This window comes from Coturnix japonica, chromosome 24 (genome assembly GCF_001577835.2).
Source record: "Coturnix japonica isolate 7356 chromosome 24, Coturnix japonica 2.1, whole genome shotgun sequence".
Classification (NCBI taxonomy): Eukaryota; Metazoa; Chordata; class Aves; order Galliformes; family Phasianidae; genus Coturnix; species Coturnix japonica.
Window position 1 is genome coordinate 2,939,496 of NC_029539.1, and position 20,237 is coordinate 2,959,732.

The 20,237-nt window shown below is 48.3% G+C and overlaps 1 protein-coding gene across 1 annotated transcript in view; it reads right to left on the bottom strand.

The window, feature by feature from the left end:
* Window positions 1–8,757: 8,757 nt before the first annotated feature.
* The window catches only part of SORL1 (sortilin related receptor 1), a 32,161-nt gene continuing 20,681 nt past the window's right edge, over window positions 8,758–20,237 (bottom strand). Inside the window, exons 30-48 of the mRNA XM_015884157.2 lie at window positions 19,716–19,850; window positions 19,346–19,501; window positions 18,899–19,048; window positions 18,236–18,364; window positions 17,970–18,096; window positions 17,190–17,359; window positions 16,834–16,946; window positions 16,507–16,611; window positions 15,650–15,722; window positions 14,966–15,048; window positions 14,592–14,688; window positions 14,271–14,455; window positions 13,977–14,096; window positions 13,713–13,877; window positions 13,353–13,527; window positions 13,029–13,135; window positions 12,672–12,864; window positions 12,162–12,374; window positions 8,758–11,837 (exon numbers count right to left, since the gene is read on the bottom strand). Coding sequence (XP_015739643.1) covers window positions 11,770–11,837; window positions 12,162–12,374; window positions 12,672–12,864; window positions 13,029–13,135; window positions 13,353–13,527; window positions 13,713–13,877; window positions 13,977–14,096; window positions 14,271–14,455; window positions 14,592–14,688; window positions 14,966–15,048; window positions 15,650–15,722; window positions 16,507–16,611; window positions 16,834–16,946; window positions 17,190–17,359; window positions 17,970–18,096; window positions 18,236–18,364; window positions 18,899–19,048; window positions 19,346–19,501; window positions 19,716–19,850 — 2,564 coding nt within the window. The 3' untranslated portion in view covers window positions 8,758–11,769. The remainder of the gene's footprint in view (window positions 11,838–12,161; window positions 12,375–12,671; window positions 12,865–13,028; window positions 13,136–13,352; window positions 13,528–13,712; window positions 13,878–13,976; window positions 14,097–14,270; window positions 14,456–14,591; window positions 14,689–14,965; window positions 15,049–15,649; window positions 15,723–16,506; window positions 16,612–16,833; window positions 16,947–17,189; window positions 17,360–17,969; window positions 18,097–18,235; window positions 18,365–18,898; window positions 19,049–19,345; window positions 19,502–19,715; window positions 19,851–20,237) is intronic.

Sequence of the window (20,237 nt, forward strand, 5' to 3'; positions counted from 1 at the left end):
TCCAGCCCCTCTTTCTTTGTGCCAGCGTTGCATTATCTGCGGCTTTGCTTCTTTTTCTTCTCCCCTCTTTCTTTAAAAAGCCATAAAACAGCAAGTACCATTCAGATTATTTGGGTTCACTTCAGTTCTGGCATGGCGCTAATAAAAAGAATATATGTTAAAGGGTTTGTTCTCTTAAGGAGCCGTCTCACTATGGGAATGAACAGTTAACAACATTTAAATGAGCTGAACTTAGTCCTTTTCTTCCATTGTCTTTGTGCCTTTTGAATCATCTGGAATGGGATTTTCTCTGCTGTCTATTTTCCGGTGCGCTCAAATATTTTACATCAACTGCAGAGCGGTTCTGAGCTGTAACCCCATCATCCCCACACCCCACAGCGCTCTGAGCATTAACAACCACAGCCTCTCATCACCTGGAGCTGCTCTGATTGCAACCTTTGCTGAGCAGGACTTTTTTTTCCCCCTGCTATTTTCCCCCTAAAGAAAATACAGCACGGAGACAGGGAGGGCGTTCTCTCCCCGGTTCCATGTCTGCAGGCGTTTCTGCCTTCATTAATTAAAAATGATAGCAAGGAAGCAAGCAAAAGGTTTTGATCTTTGCGCGGAGGAGCGGCGTGTGGCACTGCTGAACCCTTTCAGGGATGGATCACAACCTCAACGTGCTGCTGGCATCTCCCAGTGCTTCACATCCTCGGGTGGGATCGGATATGGGGTGGAAATATGCGATTCCCAGTGGTTGTATAGAGATGGCAAAGGGAGGAGCGGTGACACAGCAGCAAGGGCTGCTCACACGGCAGCACTTTGGGGTTTATCCTACGGTTGGCAGAGATGGGAAGCATTAACCCACATTTGCAGCCGGGGTTGGGGGGGGGGGAAAGGGGAAAAGTGCAGGCGGCGTTTTGCGTGGTGTAGCTTTAAGGATCGAGACTGGAACACCTCAAATGAACTCTGCAGCAGACAGCTGAAAAAAGCGCCCTGGCCCCGCTGCCGCCCTGCTCTTCATGATGTCATTTTTCAGGTGTCAGTTTGCTGGAGTGAGATTGGAACAGGCCTTGTTGCTAGGACGTGAACGGCAAAGCTGGGGCCCATTGGCTGCCTTGGGTTTGTCGGGCAGCAAATCAGCACGGAGCAGTCAGCATAGAAATGAGAAGCAGAGGAGCTGCTGGTTGGGACAATTAATGTGTTTGCAGTGTCGGAGCAAACCGTGGTGCAGAGTGCTGCACGGGTGCAATTAAACCCCAAACCTTCCCCAGTGCAGGCGGCTGATGCTGCCCTAATGGCCAGGCTGTGGGTCGGAGCAATTAGCATCACGCTGCCGTCTGCTTGGGTTGGCACTCAGAGCAGGGATGGCTCTCACTCACCCAGCACAGGTTATATGAAGGTTTGATTACCTTCTGGTGGCAGAAATGGAGCAGGTAGAAATGATTTGCTCTGATTTTTTGGTGGATGTTGTCTACATCCACCATCCAGAGCATCATCCCAGCTCTGTGTCTCATTGGACCAATACAAAGCATAGTGGTAGCGTGCAGTCCCCTCCATGGTCACCTCTGTGGTAGTGCCATGGGGCCATTTGTGACCCGTGGGGAGGTGGGTGCCACTGATGATGTCTTTCCATGTCTGAGCTGCCATCCAGGCCCCAGCTGCAGTGCCAGAGCTTTTATTTACACCAGCCCAGGAATGCCCATTCCACCTTCAGAGCATTTGCATCTGTGTCCAACAAATAGGGGGAAAAAAAATCAAAATACTGATTTTTCCTAACATTTCTGTGCAACCGGAGCTCAAGGCCCTCAGTTAACCTCTGCAGCTCCACAGCAGATGTAAGGTGTTTTCAATAGGGATGCTGCACACCAAGGCTATGCCATAGCTGTGCACAGGCAGATGGAGGTGGCATTGCTCCACTTCCCCTATGCCCATGTCCCCATCCATCCCCAGCATCCTGGGACACGTTTGTGTGCTGTTTCGCCATTCAGAAATAAACTAATATCTGTGTAAGTGATGGGGGAAGAGGGGTTAGAAGATGGAATGCGGGTGCACGAGCCAAAGCCTTGCTGCAGAATCAGGGCAAAAGTCTGGACTTGTTTATTCTGATGTAAACCCAGAGTAAACCCATGCAATTTTGTCATTCCCCGCTCTGACGCATTACTGTAAATCCTACTTTCGTAACTCTCTCATTATTTATGAGCCCTGCCGCAGTGCTGTATGAGATCAGGGCACAGTTATGCCTGGCCACGTGCGTGTGTTAAGGACCACAGCGTGTAAGTTTAAGTGGACAAGACAGACAAAAGCAGTCGATCATCTTCGTTTTACAAACAGGGGCATAAGATTACATGATCTGCTTGAAAGCATTCAGGAAGTCGGTGTCTGGTCTGGACAGGAAATGGTTTTCCTGTCTTGAAAAACTTCACATAATGAAAAAAAAAAAGCCCTATTAGACGCTGAGGTGAAGGATTTTGAAGTGGCTGTAAGTCCTAAGCTCTGAGCCCTGTGTTGTTGCTTGTTTGGGTATCTCCTGCATGGTGCATGGCCAGGTTGCACATTCCATGTCACTGTTTGTGCTCTGCTTGCTGTTGCAGATCAGGTAAATGCAATGCTTGGCTATTGATCTGGGAGTTGAAAAAATGACTTTTGAAGTGCTTGAAGATGATGTTTGCTTCTCCAGTCAGCACCAATAATGTCTCAGCCCAGGTGCTGCAGGGATCAGCCTTGTTGGAAGCTCTGTATGTAGCACTCAGTGCGTGGTAGAGCTGAGCAAGGGTCTCATAAAGAAAAGGCAATGAATTAGACTCCAAAGACACACATCAGGGTTCAAAACATCCAAAATGAAAGCCACAGTGAGTCTGGCAATGCTTCACGTTCTTAAAGCTTGTAACCCTTCAGTCCCCTCTGCACCTTTCCTCCTCACATAATGTGATGGCCATTGGGAAATGAAGGTCAGGTTGGTGGTGTGGTGGCATCAGAGTCACATCCTCGTGCCAAACCCTCACCTCTTCTCCCTGCCCTGATCCCAGCAGGGCGCTGCGTTACCAGGGAGCTGAGTGAAGGAACATATGGGAACGTCACGCGGGTATATATAGCAGAGGAGCAAGAATGGATGCTCTGGGGAACAATAAACATTAGTGTATCTGTGGGGGGAAAGCAAGAATTTCAGCTATTTGTGCTGCTTGGCGGGGTGTTTTCTTCACTAGCAGGAAAAAAAAATGAATTAAAAAATAGCTCGTTGACTTGAATTACTCGGTCTGTGAAACCCAGGAGCCATTCTTAATGTCAAACTTTGTCCCCCAAAAAAGGCACAGTAAGAAAGAAAGATGTTCTGAATGAGGATGCATTGTGAAAAATGAAGTGACCAGTGTAGAGATTATCAAGACTTTGAGCCTGGTTCTGGAGTACTGCGGTGATTGGGTCTTTCTTTTGGTTTTAGATGAGATCCAAATTACAGTGTTTCTACTACACGGAATCTCACAGGTAGCTTTGATTGTTGGGTCTTTTCCCTCTTTTCCTTTGTTCTTTCTTCCTTTTCCTTTTCTTTTTTCACCCCTTTTTTATTTCTCTTTCCATTTCTCTTTTTCCTTTCCCTTTTCTATTTCCTTTTCCTTTCTTCTTCTCTTTTCTATTTCCTTTCCCCCCTCCCTCTCCCTTTCCCTCTCTCTTTCTTTTTCTCTTTGCTTTTCCCTTCCCCTTTCCCTCTGTTTCCCTTTCCACTTCCCCTTTCCTTCCCCTTTTATTCCCTCTCCCTGATTATTGTATATGTAAAGAATATTTCACCCTTCTCTGGGGTACATATATTACTCATCAAGGAGCCAGTTCCATGCTCCTCAGCCCTTTGTTTTCTCTCCTTCCAAGGAATGGGGTGCAGTTCCCCAGGCTCTGTGCAATGCATCCTGCACCAACACCCAGACCTGGTGCTTCCTATGTGTGGTTATTGCAGTGGGTGAAGCTGATTAGGAAACTTCTCGACTCATTCCTGGGCAAGCTGGAAAACGATCCCTGCTCTGTACAGTGAAGGATGTTATCTACCCTGCCCCATAATAAATCGAGAGAGGGGCTGGGGGTTGTCATCTGGTCTGGATTAGCATTGCTCTGCCTTGATGGTGCTCGCCAGGTGAGGACGTGGCTGTATGGGGAGGTCCCTGAGGTACAAAGGCAGCATTGAGCACCTCCACTTTGGGGAAGGAAAGAAGCCAAGAAAGGAACGGGACAGCTTGCAGGGAATCTTAAATGACATTAATTGAAATCTTATCGCTTTCTTCATCTTAAGGTGAACCCAGGGCACAATAAAGAGCAATTATCTGCCATCTTTCTTCATCTGTCCCAAGTGTGGGGAGGGAAGGGTATATCCATCACTCTTTCTGCCTTTCTACACATTTTTTTTCTTTCCTGCTGCAGACAATGCGATATATTTACAGACCTGTCACCTCTTCAAACCCCTCCTTTCACAGGAGAGCTGAACAAAAGCATGTGAAAGCAACGGGGCTGGGGAAAGAGGGGGCAATAGGAAACTGGAACCAGGATAACAATGTGGGCTGCAGCAATCACAAAGCCACTCATAGGGCTGTCCAGTGCCCAGCTCCAGTGTGGCTGATGCTCTGAGTCTAAAAGCAGTCACTGTGGTGTTGGAAGGGATCGAGGACAAACAGCTCTCACTGCTGTAGTTTTGGTGTAGGGAGGAAATATTATCAGGCTGTAATAGGAAAATAAGGCCAAAGCATCCAGGTCTTGGCTGGTGGAAAGAGGAGCAAAAGGCTGTGCTCTGGTCATAAGAAAAGCTGGGTTTCTCTATCATTGCTCGCTTCCTTGTGTTTCATCTCTGTGTGCCTCAGTTTCCCTCCCTGTGAGCGCCTGTGTCCATCACCCACAGCCCAAGGGCTGTTATGGGCTGCACAGCTTTGTCCCCACCACAGCCCATGTGGTCGGCAGGAGGGCAGGCACAGCTCTGCGTGGGGCCACGTCCCCATCCCCAACCTCTCAGATGAGAAGCAGCATTTTTTTTACTCCAAGGCCGCGCCGCTCTCTGACAGTAAATCGATGCTACTGTAAACACAGGAACAAAGGAGCCTGCACAGGAGAGGGGGACAGAACAAGGAAAAGGGAGAGATGGAAAGCTGATAAGCAACCAAAGCTGAAACAATGTTGGGAAAAGCTGAATTGCTTCAGCACCTATTCATACCTCAGCTGGAGCTGGTCACCAGCCCGTTCCCAAGGCCATTAAGGAAGGGGTGCCCACAGTGGGTTGGGTGCAAGGGAAGAGCTGAGAGAATCATAGAATCATAGAATTACCCAGGTTGGAGAAGACCTTGAAGATCATCAAGTCCAACCACAGCCTAACAAGAACCCTAACACTAAAAACACTACACTAAATCATATCCAAACATTCAAATGGCACCCAGGGAACAGTGGGGCGGTGTCACCCTCTCATTTATCCTGTTGCTTCTGCAGTGCATGCGGGTTTCCTTTAGTTCCTCTGGGAGGGGATACCATGGGAAGCTGGGGCTTTATGAGCCAAGAGCCATGGCTTGCTTGGGGTTTAAGTATGTTTGTTCTCTAGCTGTTCTTGGGAAGGCTGCATGGAAGAGCTTTTGTGAATGATCCTGACTGGGGAGAGGGGAGTTCAGTGCATGCAGCTTGGTCCCCAAGCCCATATACCTAGAACAGCACTAAATGTAGTCTGCAGCATGGCAGTGGTTGGGCTTAATGGAAGCACTCAGAGTGCTGGAGCTCCTCAGGTTAAAGGCTGTGTGTACAGTGAGTTAAAAAAGCAAACAACGTGAGTATTGCTATAGCTGTCTTCTTATTATTCCAGTGGGAGAGAAATCTGGTAGTTGAGATTATCATTTCTGAGTATGTCACCCACATAAGGCACACAATTTGATACATGATGGTAAAGTAGCACAAGCAGGTTTCATAACTATACATGTGTATCTCTTAGCCATGGGAAACATCAGCAATTTTAGCAGGCCTGAAAGGTGGAGGGAGGTGAATTTAATACAGTACAAAAATAAAGGTAATCCCAACAAAAGACAAGCGTGGAGCGGTTACCGGAGTCACCATGGGCAGAGACAGTGCATGTTTTGTGTCCAACAATAGCGGCGTACGTGACTTGAAACGCTCCTTCCTTATAAAACCAAATACCCTCTGGTTTGGCTTATTAGCACTAATCTTCAAAGGGAGGCACAGAGCTGAGGTTCCCTGAGCTCAGACCTGGGAGCTCAGCTCTGCTCTCTCCACAGCGTGGCCCAAATCAGAGCGTGGACACCAGCTTTAACCTTCTCTATTTCCACCAGGAGTGCCCAAAGCTGTGCAGAAATCTGCCTCTGTTGCGTGGTTTCCATGCCAGAGTGCTGCAGTTGAACTTGCACTGACTCTGCGCTGAGTACATCGGGTTAAATGGACTATTACAATGGCAGGAGCTCATCTGGAACTAATAATTTTTGAGGCCACCAAAAGTAAAAAAAAAAAAGAAAAGAAAGAAAGAAAGAAAGAAGCGTGGGGGGAGGAATGGTGAGTTTGGTGGCCGGTGCTTAAAGCTTCTGCTGCCATCTACTGCACGTGGGTGGCAGCGGGACCGGCAGCGAGCTCAAAGCTGAGGCTGCAGAAGTTAAAGGTGAAGGATGGGAGATGGAGACCCCGGCTCAAAGCATGGCGGATCATTGGGATGAGATGCCACAAACCCCAAGTGCGATGCAGACGACCTCGGGCACACAGTGGCCAGCGTCTGTTTTGCCTTAGAACGCAGCACAGAGGCAAGTGCTGGTGGCAGACCCACGTGCTGGAGCGAGCTCAAGCATTACGGTGCTCGCCGGCCTGGCAAGACAATAAAGAGCCTGTTTTGTTTATGATGGCCGGGCTCTAGCAGGTCCCTGGCATGGTCTCCAAGGGCAATGCATTCGAATCTCTTTCTCAGTTTTCTCTCTTCCATCTCTCTGGGCTGCCTCGTGTTCTTTGTGCCTATTCTCCCAGGAGATGTGGTCTCGAAACAAATAGCTCACCAGCGCTGCGGCTCTTGGTTGCGAGGTTAAATAAGTTTAGGAGGAAAAAAGTACATTGGAGATGGTGCTGATCCAAAGGAAGGAGCCAAGCACACCATTGTCTTGAGGAGCTCAGAGCCCACCGCGGTCATTTCCTGGGTACATCAGCATGTTGGCTGGGAGTTGTATGTAGCTGCTGCGAAGTGGAACTGGATTAAAAATAATGCTGCTCTTGTGACAAAACAAACAGCTGGGAATTGGCCTCTGGGCTTCTGTTCCTGGCTTTATGAGGGAGCTCACCGCTATAGGGGAAAGGGAAGCTGTGGGATTCACAGAGACAGGGAGGATGCTCGGGGTCAGGGCAGCCCTGCTGAGAGCATCACTGCAGTGCCATGCTCTGCCTGGGTGATAGGGGGACCCTTTCAGCCTGGGTGATGGGAATGCCACGCTTAGTCCACCTTTGCCTCTGACTCTCCATCCCTAAAACACATTCCCTCCCTGCACAAAGGGTATGAGGTGGCAGCAGGCTTCAGGGTGTGTTTATTTAACTGCCACTCAGCTCACAGCCCCACTCCCCATTCACTGGCTGTCCTCCTGGCCTTCCTCCCCACATGGCTGTCTAGTTGTCATCATCCTCCATCTGGGAAGCAGTGGGAGGAGTTCCAGCCAGCCCCAGGAAGGTGCTCAAACCAAACAGGAGGTCAGGTCCTGGGCAGGGTGATGCTTCCAGGCACTGGGTGAGCTCAGCCATGAGGATCCAGAGGATGTGGGCTTCTGAGTGCTGATAATTCACAGTGAAGAAAGAAACGTGCACTATAAGAGCCCAGGCTGATGTTTTACTCATGTCCCACACTTGGCAGGTTGAGGGGCTCGTGGCAGGGCATGGTTAGTATGGATGGTTAGCACAGCTCTTTCCTTCCCACAGACCATCCCTTCCCTCCATACAGGAGGGGCTGGGCTATCTAGGAGCTCTTGGCTCCCCATCCTGAATTCCAGCTTGCATTCTGCTGAGAAATATCCTCAGTTATTTCATCTCATCCTGAATGAGAAACATTCAGGAGTCTGGCATGAGGAACTTGGGTTGCTTACTCAAAAGAGGAGCAGTGAGCCAGACCTTCAGCTGCACTCACTCAACATCAGAGTGCATCTATTTGGTGAAATGCTTAACACCCACTGGGAAGGGCTTCTGCAAGTCATAGCAGCATAGAATCATTTGAGATGGAAAGGACCTTTAAAGGCCATCTGGTCCAACTCCCCTGCAAAGAACAGGGACACCCACAGCTCCATCAGGGTGCAAGATGGAGATGTCTCTGTCCTGACCGTGCACCTGGCTGCCTTGGAGAGAGAAGTGGGTGCATGGGAATGAGGTGTCACTTCTCGTACCTCCAGGGGGAGAGATCTGTTTCAGCAACGACAGGGAAAAAGTCAGCTTCATTCATGAGGAAGGAAGCGACGGGGGAGGAAGGAACGGCTGTTTGTTAATGTTGCCTTAAGCTAAACACTAATGAAGTGCAACACTTAAGATGCCTGCGTGCCTCGGCGACGTCCACCATGCTCACATGTTGCCTTTCTAATTATGTAGGTTAAAGCATGAGGTATGTGTGAACAGACTGCTGCCTGCTCATTACCTCTCTGTGAGTCGTAACTCTGCTTTGCCTGTAGCTGCCGGGGTGTCAGGTGTGCTTGCCAACAGCAATGGGAAAGCAGTGGCATCTTGTGCAGCATGGGAACGGGATGCAAAAAGCTGGTTCAGAGGAATGCTTTGCCTTTTATTGCATGAAAGGTTCACTAATGATTTTGGAAAACCAGGAGCTGTTTTATTCACCCAGTCCGTTTTTATTATTAAGATTGGAGGGGGGGGGGAGAAGAAAAAAAACAGACAAAAAATTCCTTCAAAATTGTGCAATAATAACACAGCAGAAATCAGTGAATGGAGGGGAAAAAAGGAAAGACACAGAGTAGCAATTCAAACAGTACAGTATTAAACATCACTCAGGGAACCTGATTAGAAGTGGATTCTACTACTGGCTTCACTGGGCTGCTTGGAGCCCACCCTAAGGCTGTCACTGTTAGGGCTGTACCAGGAGCTCTCAGGACCCCAGAGTAAATAACTCCATGGCACCCAGTCTGTTCTGAAGTCCATTTGAAAGAGATTGAAAGTCGTTTGGGGAAATGCCATTTGGGTCTTTCCTGAATGGTGTATTACCTTTCCACTTTTGAACTGCTGAAGTCTGCCTCTACAAATAAAGATTTCACATTTTGTGACCTCTGCTCTGACCTGAGAGCACTAAGGACCTTTACAGCCTCAGTTTGTTGTTCAAATGGACTTAAGAACACCAGCCAGCATCTTCAGTGGGCTCAAACACAGGTACCAGAAGCTCCCCCCAGTGCCTGTGTCTCCCATACCCTTTTTCCCCTTACAGATCCCAACATTTTCCTGGGTTTCCATCAGGTCAACCCAGGCCACCTCCAGAAGGGAAAGGATTCGCGTCCCATTGCATCAAGCTACTGAAAAAACAAAAAGATAAATAAAAAAGGAACAAAATATGCATCCACATCCATGTACCATATGTACACCAGAGCCCTCCCGCCCCATATACATCTCTGTGAACAAGATACCGTGCTTCAGAAGTTCATAAAAATATACAATTTACCCAGAACTGCATCTATCCCACCCATTCCCTGCCTGGAGCTTAGACTTCTCTATTTATATATAAAATACACTAGCCCTGTAAAGTTGCTTTGCTGAGAGCACAGCGGGGATTTTTGCACTGTGAGGGAGTGCCCGAGTATTGCATTGCAGTGATCAGAAGTGCAGGAGCTCTACACAAAGTCAAGGGCTGCAGTGCACAGGCCTTCACTGCATTGCACTGGGGGCATTTCTGGATGCTGGTATTCCAGCAGACCGCCTCCTGGCAGTGCTCACAGCATCACAGCACAAAGGAGCCTTTCATTGTGGCCAGAGGTGACCCATCCCCAGCTGAAAGCATCCAGCCGAGGGATTGCTGCAGAATGCAAAGTGGCTACAAGGTTCCCCTTTGGCATTTGCCTTCTGCAGCCCTCCCTCGAGCAGAGCTTTCCCCAGGGGAGCAGAGCAGCAGTATTTACTTATTACCCACTCTCTGAAGGTACCACCTTCTGGGATACCACACTGCAGTTCTCAGATACCTGCACCAGGATTAATATTTACTTAACAAGGAAGGGATGCAATGCTTCTATCTCTGCTTTCTGCCTCCCCCATCCTTGCTTAAACATAATAAATCTTCTTATTTATATCTATAGGATCATTTTGCTTCTGGGTCAGGGTCTGCTCTCCCTGCAGCAGATATACATGCTGATCGAACTACTCAAGATTTCTACCCAAGAATAGTGTCTGACCCTCAAACATGGTACAAGTATTGCAACTGCTGCTCCTAAAATCTGGTCCCAACTCTAGGGCGGAAATCTGTCAATGAGGATGAGAACACCAGTAATTAAAAATAGAGTCAGTATTTCTATAGCGTATCAAACCCTACAGAACCTCAACGCTTTATACATCTTCTGTAAGTGAAATTAAACAGGTTGGTTGCGTATCAAAACATAGTTGGCCTCTCTTGTTTCATCTGTAGGAAGACTGCAGTTTACACAGCAAAAATACTTTGGGTTTAAACCAAGGAACCAGTACGACAAGACAGTGTGCTCTCTTTGCACTGGCACAGAGCTCCTGGGCTTTGCATATATAGAGTATGGCCAAGCATGAGCTGTGGGCACCTGCTCATATGGGTTGGCAAGTAGTGGGATTGGAGGGGAGAATCACCTAAACAATAATTTCAGTGATGGGAAAAAGACATTTCTACTGCTGTGTAGCCAGTATTATGTCTATAGCACGTGTGGCATGATGAGTGATAGGGATATATTATAGATATGTTATTCAGAAGCAGAAGGTGCAACTGCAGCTACGATGATGAAGGAAAGCAAAGACTGATGAGTGGAGATGCGTGGTACCTGCAGCTCTGTGACTGCAGAGCTGGTGGAGGTCCCCTTCCATCCCTCCAACATCTTCCCACCTCGAGCAGCAACACGGGGAGAGCTTTCCTGGGAATGAAGTGCTAAGGCAGTGGCGATTTCTCACATTGACATTGCTGACATGAATTACAGATTGATTACACCACTGCTGAGAGAGCCTCTGAATGAGGGGAAGAACACGTGAAACTAAGGATTGCTATCCTCGTGGCAAGAACAATGGTGGGGATGCCAAGATGCTACTGCCTCGCAAGATAAAGTGGCACATGTCCTACACAACAATGTGTACAACGTCTGACGGCTTCAGAAATCTGTTCTCGAGCAGATTTCCCAATAAATTAACACAACAAAAATTACTTCATATAAAACAAAGTCCAAAGGATTATCAATTCTTTTTCTTAAGTAAAAGCAAAACCTTCAGGGACTGTATTACTTCTCTCTCTACATATATAATCTCCTGAATTTTTGTAAAATAAATTTATTCTTGTCTTAGAAAAATAAATTGAGTAGCCAATTTAGTAAACAGAAAATATCTCACAGACTTAAAAGCATGCCCAGCAAGCATAGCCTTGTAAGACTAAATCAATGTTAAATCAAAGCAATTTGTTACTAAACCAAACTAGTTTGCAATTCACAGTTGATTACTACAAAGTGTTTCTTCCTTTTTTTTTTTTGGCCCATAGAAAAATAACATATTGCAACTCAAAGTGCATTTTTTAAAATAAACAATCGACTATTTTTTCTTTTTTTTTTCTTATCAAATAAAATATTTACACCATTTGGTTTTTACAGTCAGAAACGCGCTTCATGCGATGACCATGGGGACATCATCTGAAAATCCAGTTATCATGGGAGCCTCATCATCCTCATCTCCTGGAAAACAAACCATCATGTGGCTCTTAATGGTTGTTGTCCAGGTTTTAATGAATTTTCATTAGAGGGGGATGTTTAAGTGAAGCTATTAACAACATTCACCCTGGGACAGGTTTATAGATCTTAGAATCAGATCAAGCCCATAAGGATTTTAACATTAAAGACGTCCCAAAGCATGATAAAGGATTTAGGTTGTGTGTTGATGTGGGGTACCTGAGATCCCAATTCAGACCCCATGAGTTATGCTAGGCTGCTGGCAGGACCTAATGATCCTAAGGCTCTTTCCCAACCTCAACAATAATACAACTCTTGGATTCTACATACCTAAGTCGTCCCCTGATGAGAAGATGGCCGAGCCCAGGCGGGAGCTGTAGTGGCTGTTGGCAAAGGCAGTGAAGCTGCTCTGCAGCCGGCGGTGCCTTGTATAGAGCACCACAAAGCCAGCCCCCAGGGCCACCAGCAGCAGGAACAGGATGGGGACCACGATGGCAGCCACGTCAGTGGATCTGCCCATTTTGGATTCAGAGGAGTCTTCACCTACAGAGCAGGGAAGCAGGGTTGCACCACTTGTAACCAACATGACATTTCTCCTGCTGCTACTTGTGCAGTGTTCAAAGGCTGTGGGTTTTTGTGGAACAAACCCAACCCGAATGCATCCAACTTGCTAACGTTTCCATCCTACAACTTCAGGATGGTTTCTTTTACAGACCTGCTAGGATGCAAAGCCACCAAGTGGCCATTTGTATAATACTCCGCTATCTCCTGTTGGATCCATTCTTGAGGCTTTTGTTAGTAGTGTTCATGGAGGAAGAGGGGGCTGTGCCAGTGACTTACCAGCTCCCAGCTCATCATAGAGAAGCGTGGCCAGCTCCCCACACATCTGCCCACCATACAGACACCTGGCCCGGACCGCAAAGGAGTAGTTGTGACCTGTCTTCAGGTTGGAAACTTTGAAGAAGTTCTCAGTAGTGTTCCCAAGATAGGCCGTGCGGTTCACCAGGCTGTCAAACATGAGAACCTCGTAACCCTGAGTGGGGTGAAAACAACGACACGGCCCATCAGGGTCTCTCAGGGAGCTGAGCATCCTGTTCTATTTACAGGGTAATGGCAGGAGTCCTGCAAGCAACTCTGCTCCCAGCATTAATGAAATGCTGCCTGTAGGATGGGGGAGAGTGCCCCAGTGCCCCTTACCCGGCTCTCGTTGAAATTGCTTTCCTTTAAAGCCAAACTCTTCCAAAAGAGCAGAATGTGGTCATTTTCTGCTATAATTTTTAAGGCATCCGGTGCAGAGAGTGGAACTGCAAATGAGAGAAAACAGGAGGAAGTTTAGGTTGGAATAGGAGTGCCACTTGTTTTCTGGTTGAGAAAACAGCAAGGGGGGCACTTCTGAGAGGGGTGGGGGGCTTTATTTGTCAGCATAGTGCAGGCTGTGCTGGAGGGGAGGGGATGGCTGGTAGGGTCTGCTGGTGGCTTTTACAACAGGATGGCATTTCGTATCAATACTTGTTCCTTTACCCGTGTTAATCATCATGCTGGCTTCTTTGCTCATGTTTCCCAGTTGAACAATCACGTGGTATTTGCCTCCTGGTTCGAGTTTCTTAATGGTGTACTCCACCGTGCTGTTCCGTGTTTTCACTTTGTAGATTTTATCTGTTTTTCTTACTAAATCCTTAACTGCAACAGCATACAACTGAAGGGGAGAAAAGGCAGGCACAGTGAATGACAGGTCTCACTTTCCTGCAGACTCGCTAGCAAACCTTTGCTGCTACAGCCTGGGCACCAGCTTAGGAAGGGTAAGTTGATGATGGGGCAGGGATCTGTCACTGAACAAGGGCTTTGTGTGCAAAGGAAGAGGAGAAGGTTTTGAGGTCCTACCATGTCCTGGTTGGGTGAATCGTAGGGAGATTCCCACTTGATGATGGTGAAGGTCTTGCCTGTGAGCACTGCATGGAGGTGCCTCGGGGGCAGCCGGTTGTCAGGGATCATCTTCACCACGACGTAGTCAGACGGTGGCCCTTGGTAGGGAGACATCACACGGACCTTGAAGGGATGACCCAGCAGTTAGTGCAGTGCCTTCAGGCTTCGGTGCCAAATGTGAGCCCATCGTGGGGGTAGGAGGGGATCAGAAAAGCAGCCTACCAAGAACAGGTACTGCTCATCCCGCTGCACAATGACAGTGGCATTGTGGAAGGTTGTGGTGGTGTTGTGAGGGCTCCTGTAGAGCTCAAGGAAGGATGTAGCATAGAAGATGCCATAGACCTGCAGAGGAGAGGACAAGAGGGATGGTACAAAGCTTGTCATGGCATGGAGCTCCCACCCAAACCTTGGTGTGCTGCTGTTCCTTAGGGATATGTTCCTCCTGGGACCAAGTTTAGCTCTGATCTGCCAAGACCCCATCCCAGTGAGTGAGAAAAGAGAACCTCAGGGCCTTACAACATCCCTCGGACCGGTCCAGGTGCACTCCACTGCTGTCTGGTTGATGGCCCTGGCCTTGAGACTTGGTGGGATGGGTCTCGTCCCGCTGGTCACAACGTGCACAAAAGACAGAGGGCTGTCACCTAGCTCTGTCTTAGCCCAAGCAGAGATTTCATAGGGGGTGTGAGCTGTCAGGTTGGCCACTGAGCAAGGAAAGAGATTTGCACTGTTAGGTGAGGCATGGTGAAAGCATCAGGAAGTGGTCAGCAGCATTAGATGGCCTCAGACACCCTCCATTTGGGGGTGACCAAAGTAAGACTTTACATCTGAACAATTTACCTTTTTGGACTGACTTTTCTCCTTCTATGGTCAGAGTTCTTCTTTCCTGCCTGTGTGCATCAAATGTCCAGTAGATGTTGACAACGTAACCGCTGACCTGTCAAGCAGAGATGGCACACGATATGAACTGACATAAGCTCAGCTATTTTGGATGCAGTGAAAGAGTCATCACTTATGTCTTTAAGTCATATTTTCCATCCTAATTAAGAGAGCTGGGACAGCTGATGAGTAGCAAGTAATGAATGGGAATGGAATAATTAGTTTCACAAAATGACTGCAGTACTTAACTGGGTGATAGCTTACTCCATCCAGTATTTACCACTCATCCAACTTTTCTGTTACTGATGTTTCAGAAGTAAAGAGTACAATTTTACCTTGATATTAGTATTCATTTTTAGGCTGAAGCTTATGGAGTCCTCAGTGAAGCCCTCAATGCGTATGACAGGTGGAGGAATGACTGGAAGGAAAGGAAGAAATGGCTGTTATTGCAATCCCAAGAAACTTCATAGAGAGTTCTGATGGCTCTTCTACCTCCGCTTTCCAACTATCTCCAATGATCAGGTGTTCCCATATTTCACACAATCATGGATTCTGCATTTTTAGTAGCACGATGTTTTCTTCCCTTTCTTTGTCAACACCGTGAGTGTGCACTTTTATCTAACAAACTAGAAAGCAGGCAATTCTGACATCAGAATGTAGACTAGGAGAAAGTCTTGTCAGGAATACAAATGACTTCAAAAGGCTTATCAAACAGCACTTCAGACGGAAACAATTTATTGCCTTGTTTGAGTTTACCTACTGTCAGACCACAACACAGCGAGAGTTTCTGGGAACCTCAGTAGTCTTTTAGGGCTTAATCTACAGGAAATGCAGCAACTATCACAATCACAAGCAAGAAGGGGATGAATTAGCAAGTATTCTCTCAATGAGTGATGCTGGAAGAGCTGGTGGAGGTGCACCCTGCCCAGCCCAAGGTAGGACCTATATGAATCAATGGCAATCTGCCTGCAGCCCTTTGAGCGATGTACAGCAATGTTTACTGAAAGAACAGCACTCACCTTTGCCTTTGATGGTGGTGATGGATTTAGAGACGCTCCAATTTCCCACTCCTCGACTGGTCACCGCAGCAACCTTCCAAATGAGACGGTCAGTTAATGTGAATGAATGCCACCAGCAAGACATGATGCAAACAGAGCAAGGTTAGAGCAAGGTTATGGGCAAGGTGGAGTTCAGGGAAAAGGACTTTGAAGCAAACAATAGCTTCATTACTTGGCAATAAAATGCTTATTACAGAGATAAAGCAGACCACTTTAAGTCAATTAAAAGAATCTAAATGGAGGAATGGGCATCCATTCTGCAGATAACCTCTCTCTTATAAAATCCTATAACCATGGAACAGAATGGATCAGCCCCAATGCAGGTAAGAATCATGCCTGTATCCATAGGTACCCATGTTCATCTTGCACATGGACACTGGCAGTGTACATTCCCCAGGGCTGGCACACTTTCACTTCTTGTCCATTCTATTAGCAATCACCCAGACTCTGACACATGTGTGCCTTCTCCACACCTACCTGCTGCTCTTTGCAGCCATTCATTCAGGAGCAAATTTATCTCTGCCCCAGATCTGGAGCAGTTGCAGTGACACCAGAATGGGAAATTGGTAGAATAGGTTTCATAACACAGCCTGGCCTCTTGGGTGGAAAAGCAAATCAAGGGGCACAACTCTGGTCTTAAATCTATACACATTGCCAGTGCAAATGCCAGCACCCCACAGAGGGCTGACATTAAAAGGCTGGAGTTTAACATCATGCTTCTCCAGCAATTAGTTGGCTGCACAAGACTTGAACTGCTTAGCAAACAGTAATGAGGTAGTGCAGAGCTCTCCTATAGACTGAGCTCCGAAGATGCTCACCCGAACTGTGTACAATGTGTTGACCTGTAAGTTCTTGATCTCAGTGTAGTTCTTGGTGGTTCTGAGGGATGACCACTCCTTGGAACCGCTGCTGCTGTATTCCACCTACAAGCACCAAAACTGGGGATGAGAACTCCAGGGTCAACAATTCTGTAGGTCTTTCTATGCCAAAAATAATTAATCAAGCTTACAAAGGAAACAAGAAAGAAAATAGTGGTTTTGAGTTTGTGTTGCTGTCTACAGCCCCATAACGTTGCTCTCAACACACCATTCATGTCCCTCCAGCCCCATGCAGATGTCTGTGCTCAGAACAGCAGCAGGACTCACAATGAATTCCCGTATGAGGCCGTGGGCATTCACAGGGGCACTCCAGCTGCACAACACCACCCCCTCAGCTTCTTTTTTGAGGGCCAACTGGAGGTTAAAGGGAGCGTCCGGCACTGGGGGGAGAAGCACAAGCATTAGGATTGATCACAGCTGTCATCTGAGAAGCAGCAACAGGAGGGCAGGGTCTGCCAACAAAGCAGAGGGTAGACGTGGTCTTCTGGTGTGCCCCAAGCCCTGCTCAACCCTCACTGGGCCAATGGATGCTTCTAGTGATAGCAGTGATGCTAGTTGTGCTGGTTCATTGCTTTTTATGAACCCCTCCCAAACTCCAGCTAAAACCACACAGCTCTGCTTACATCCTTCGGGTACCCGCAGGGTGATGAAGTCATTGGTATTGTAGACTCTGCTGAGACACTGCACTTGCACCTTCACCTGGTAGGTGCAGTCAGGCTTGAGGACCTTCAACACGCTGCTGGTTTTGTTGCTGTGGGTTTCCAGAACCTTCCAGATGCTTTCCCCGACCGTTCTGCACGAGATTCAAACCCCTTCAGTCAGGGATGTACTTGGTGACAGAGGGGGACATGTAATCAATTTGTATTTTAAGAGCATGCTGCTTAGTTTTCTGGGCAGCAAAGCCCACCACCAGCTTGGAAAGCTGTTTCAGAGTCTGAACTAAGTGTAGCTCGGTGCCTTATTGGCACCATCACCATCCTCTGAGGTTTGCCCTCACTGCTGTGCTCTAATTTCTTGACTTTGTTCTCATTGTTAGCGGTCCCACAAAGACAAGACCCAAGCAGGAACAGAACACCCAATAATACCCACATTTCTGTAGAGTAAACAGTCTGAAAGAAACAAAGGCAGCTTTTCACAAAGGTCCCATAGCTGCAGCTATTTTGGGGGCCGCTTTGCATTGAAGCACTAGAAGATTTTCCAACTAGAAATAGATTGCAAAGCTCTGTCTTTTGAAATCTGATTCAGTACAGGGCCTTGCTGTAAATACATGTGCTGATCATGGAACCATTAAGGTTGGAAAGATCACTAAGACCATCCAGTCCAACCATCAGCCCATCAATCACTGATGTCTGTGCTCATGCTTCTGCCCTTCACCCAATACAAACAGCGAGGCAGTGGGGTACCTGTAATACACGTTGTAGACACAGGAGGTTGAGGACATCCTCTTTGGCCGAGCCCAGGTCAGGGTGATGGCACCAGAGAAGTCGGCCGTCCATTGTAGGTTCTGTACCTTGTACACAATGGTATCATCTAAAACAGAGAGTGTGAACCTGCAGGAGGGAATTCAGCCCTTTGCCCAGAACAGGAGTTCAGTTCCACTGCCAACCCATGGAGGCAGAAACTGACTGAAGGGAGCATTGACACTGTGCATGGTCAGACTGCAGCTCACCCGTGCAGTTCCTCTCGTCGCTGCCATCAGAGCAGTCCAGGTACCCATCGCAGCGCTCGGTCGCCAGCAGACAGGCCTCCCCATCCTCACAGCGGTATCCCTGGGGGCACGACAGCGAGCTGTGCGTTGCTGCAAGCAGAAAGGGTGCAGGGCTCAGTGCAGGGAAGGTCCCTGCAGGGATGGGGCTGAGTGCTGGTGTCAAAGCAGGAATGATGCATGGATGGAGCACAGAGTGCCATTAACAGCCCTATCTCCACCCTGCTGCATATTCTACCATGATCATGTCCACCACCAGAAGGACCTGGTGCAGGGAAGTCACCATCCCTGAAGGTATTTAAGAGATGTGTGGACATGGTGCTTAGGGATGTGGTTTAGTGGTGGACTCATAGTGTCACATCATGGTTGGATATGGAGTGCTGGATCATGGTTGGCATGGTTGGGCTCAATGATCTCATGGGCATTTTCCAATCTAAATGACTCAATGATTCTATAAAATTAATAGCTGGACTTCTAATGGGAAAAAAAACAACCCACAACATTGGCATGTAGGACTTTTTTCCCCACTTTTACTGCCAGGATTCCACCAGCATTAACCCTTCCCATCCCCACACAGAGCATCCCAAGAGATAGAACCAGATATGATGCTCTCAGCCCCACACTCACGGCAGCTCCTCTCGTCGGTGCCATCCTGGCAGTCCCTCCGGCCATCACAACGCTTCCAGTTGGGGATGCATTTATGCAGCTGCTGGCATTCGAACTCGGCTCTGCTGCAGCGACCACGAGGCGCTGGGGGGCTGGCGGTCACATTGGGGTCTGCGGGTGGGAGAAGCGAGGAGAGAACCCAGCAGCACCGACAGCGGTCCGAAGTTCATTACATGGCATTGGTGCCGGCTCCACTAGATGGCAATGTCCTCCCATCTAGCAGCTAGCTGGGCTGCCTGAACTATCCTCATTGCTGACTGCAGAGGGCTGAGAAAGCAACTGCTCTGCAGGTACCTTCAGCGCAGGTATGAGCTGAAAAGCCACCCCAGCTCCCTCCCCTCCCGTGATAGAGGAGGATAGAGGAGGTCCCCAGCCGTGATAGAGGAGGATTGAGGTGAGGATGCTTACGGGAGGTGGGACAGCCATCCTCGTCGGAGCCGTCGGCGCAGTCGCGGTACCCATCACACACCCAGCTGTTGGTGATGCAGGCGCCGCTGCCGCATCGAAAATGGTTGGGGAGGCAGGTGGGAGGGATGGCGGTGGTGATGGGAAGGAGTGGGGAGCCTGAAAGACACCGGACAGGGTATCAGAGCACCACCAGCAGAAGGGAGTGGGGAAGGCATGGCAAGACATGTGGTGTTATCTGCGTCTGGATCCCAATTGGGATTTTCAGGCAGGCAGAACATGCACACAGCCCATTTGTGAGGGATTTTGGAGGACCCAGAGCTGGTGCAGGATACTAGGGGTGCAGCCCTGGTGCAGCATCAGGGGCACTCACCCTCACACTCCTTCTCATCTGACCAGTCCCCGCAGTCTTCGTCTCCATCACACTTCCAGTTAAGGAGGATGCATTCGCCATTGCCACACTGGAACTGGTAGTACCGGGAGCAGTTGGGGGCATCCGTTGGGTTTTCTGACAAGGAGAGGAGAGTTCTCTGAGCCCCAGTGCTATCTCAACAGCCTCTAACACAGCCAAGGTACAAGAACAAGGCACTCCCCCAGTATCCTCCCAGCATTTTGAGCAAGATCCTTTCTCTTCCTCTCCAACTCCCCCATTTCTCACAGCTATCATTGCTTTGTTGACAACATTATAATGTACGTGCACTGGGTGCAGCCAAACAGTTCCTATGGTCTAATAAGCAGCAGTAGAATTCATAGAGCACAGCAGAAGCAGAGAAGCAAGCCCTGAAGCTCTGCAATGAAGGCACAGCTGCTTTGCCTGGCTGTGCACAGCTCCTAGTGCTGCCCAGGGAACACTGATAAATATTGAACTTGGCTGTGAGCTGCCTGTCTGCTTTGG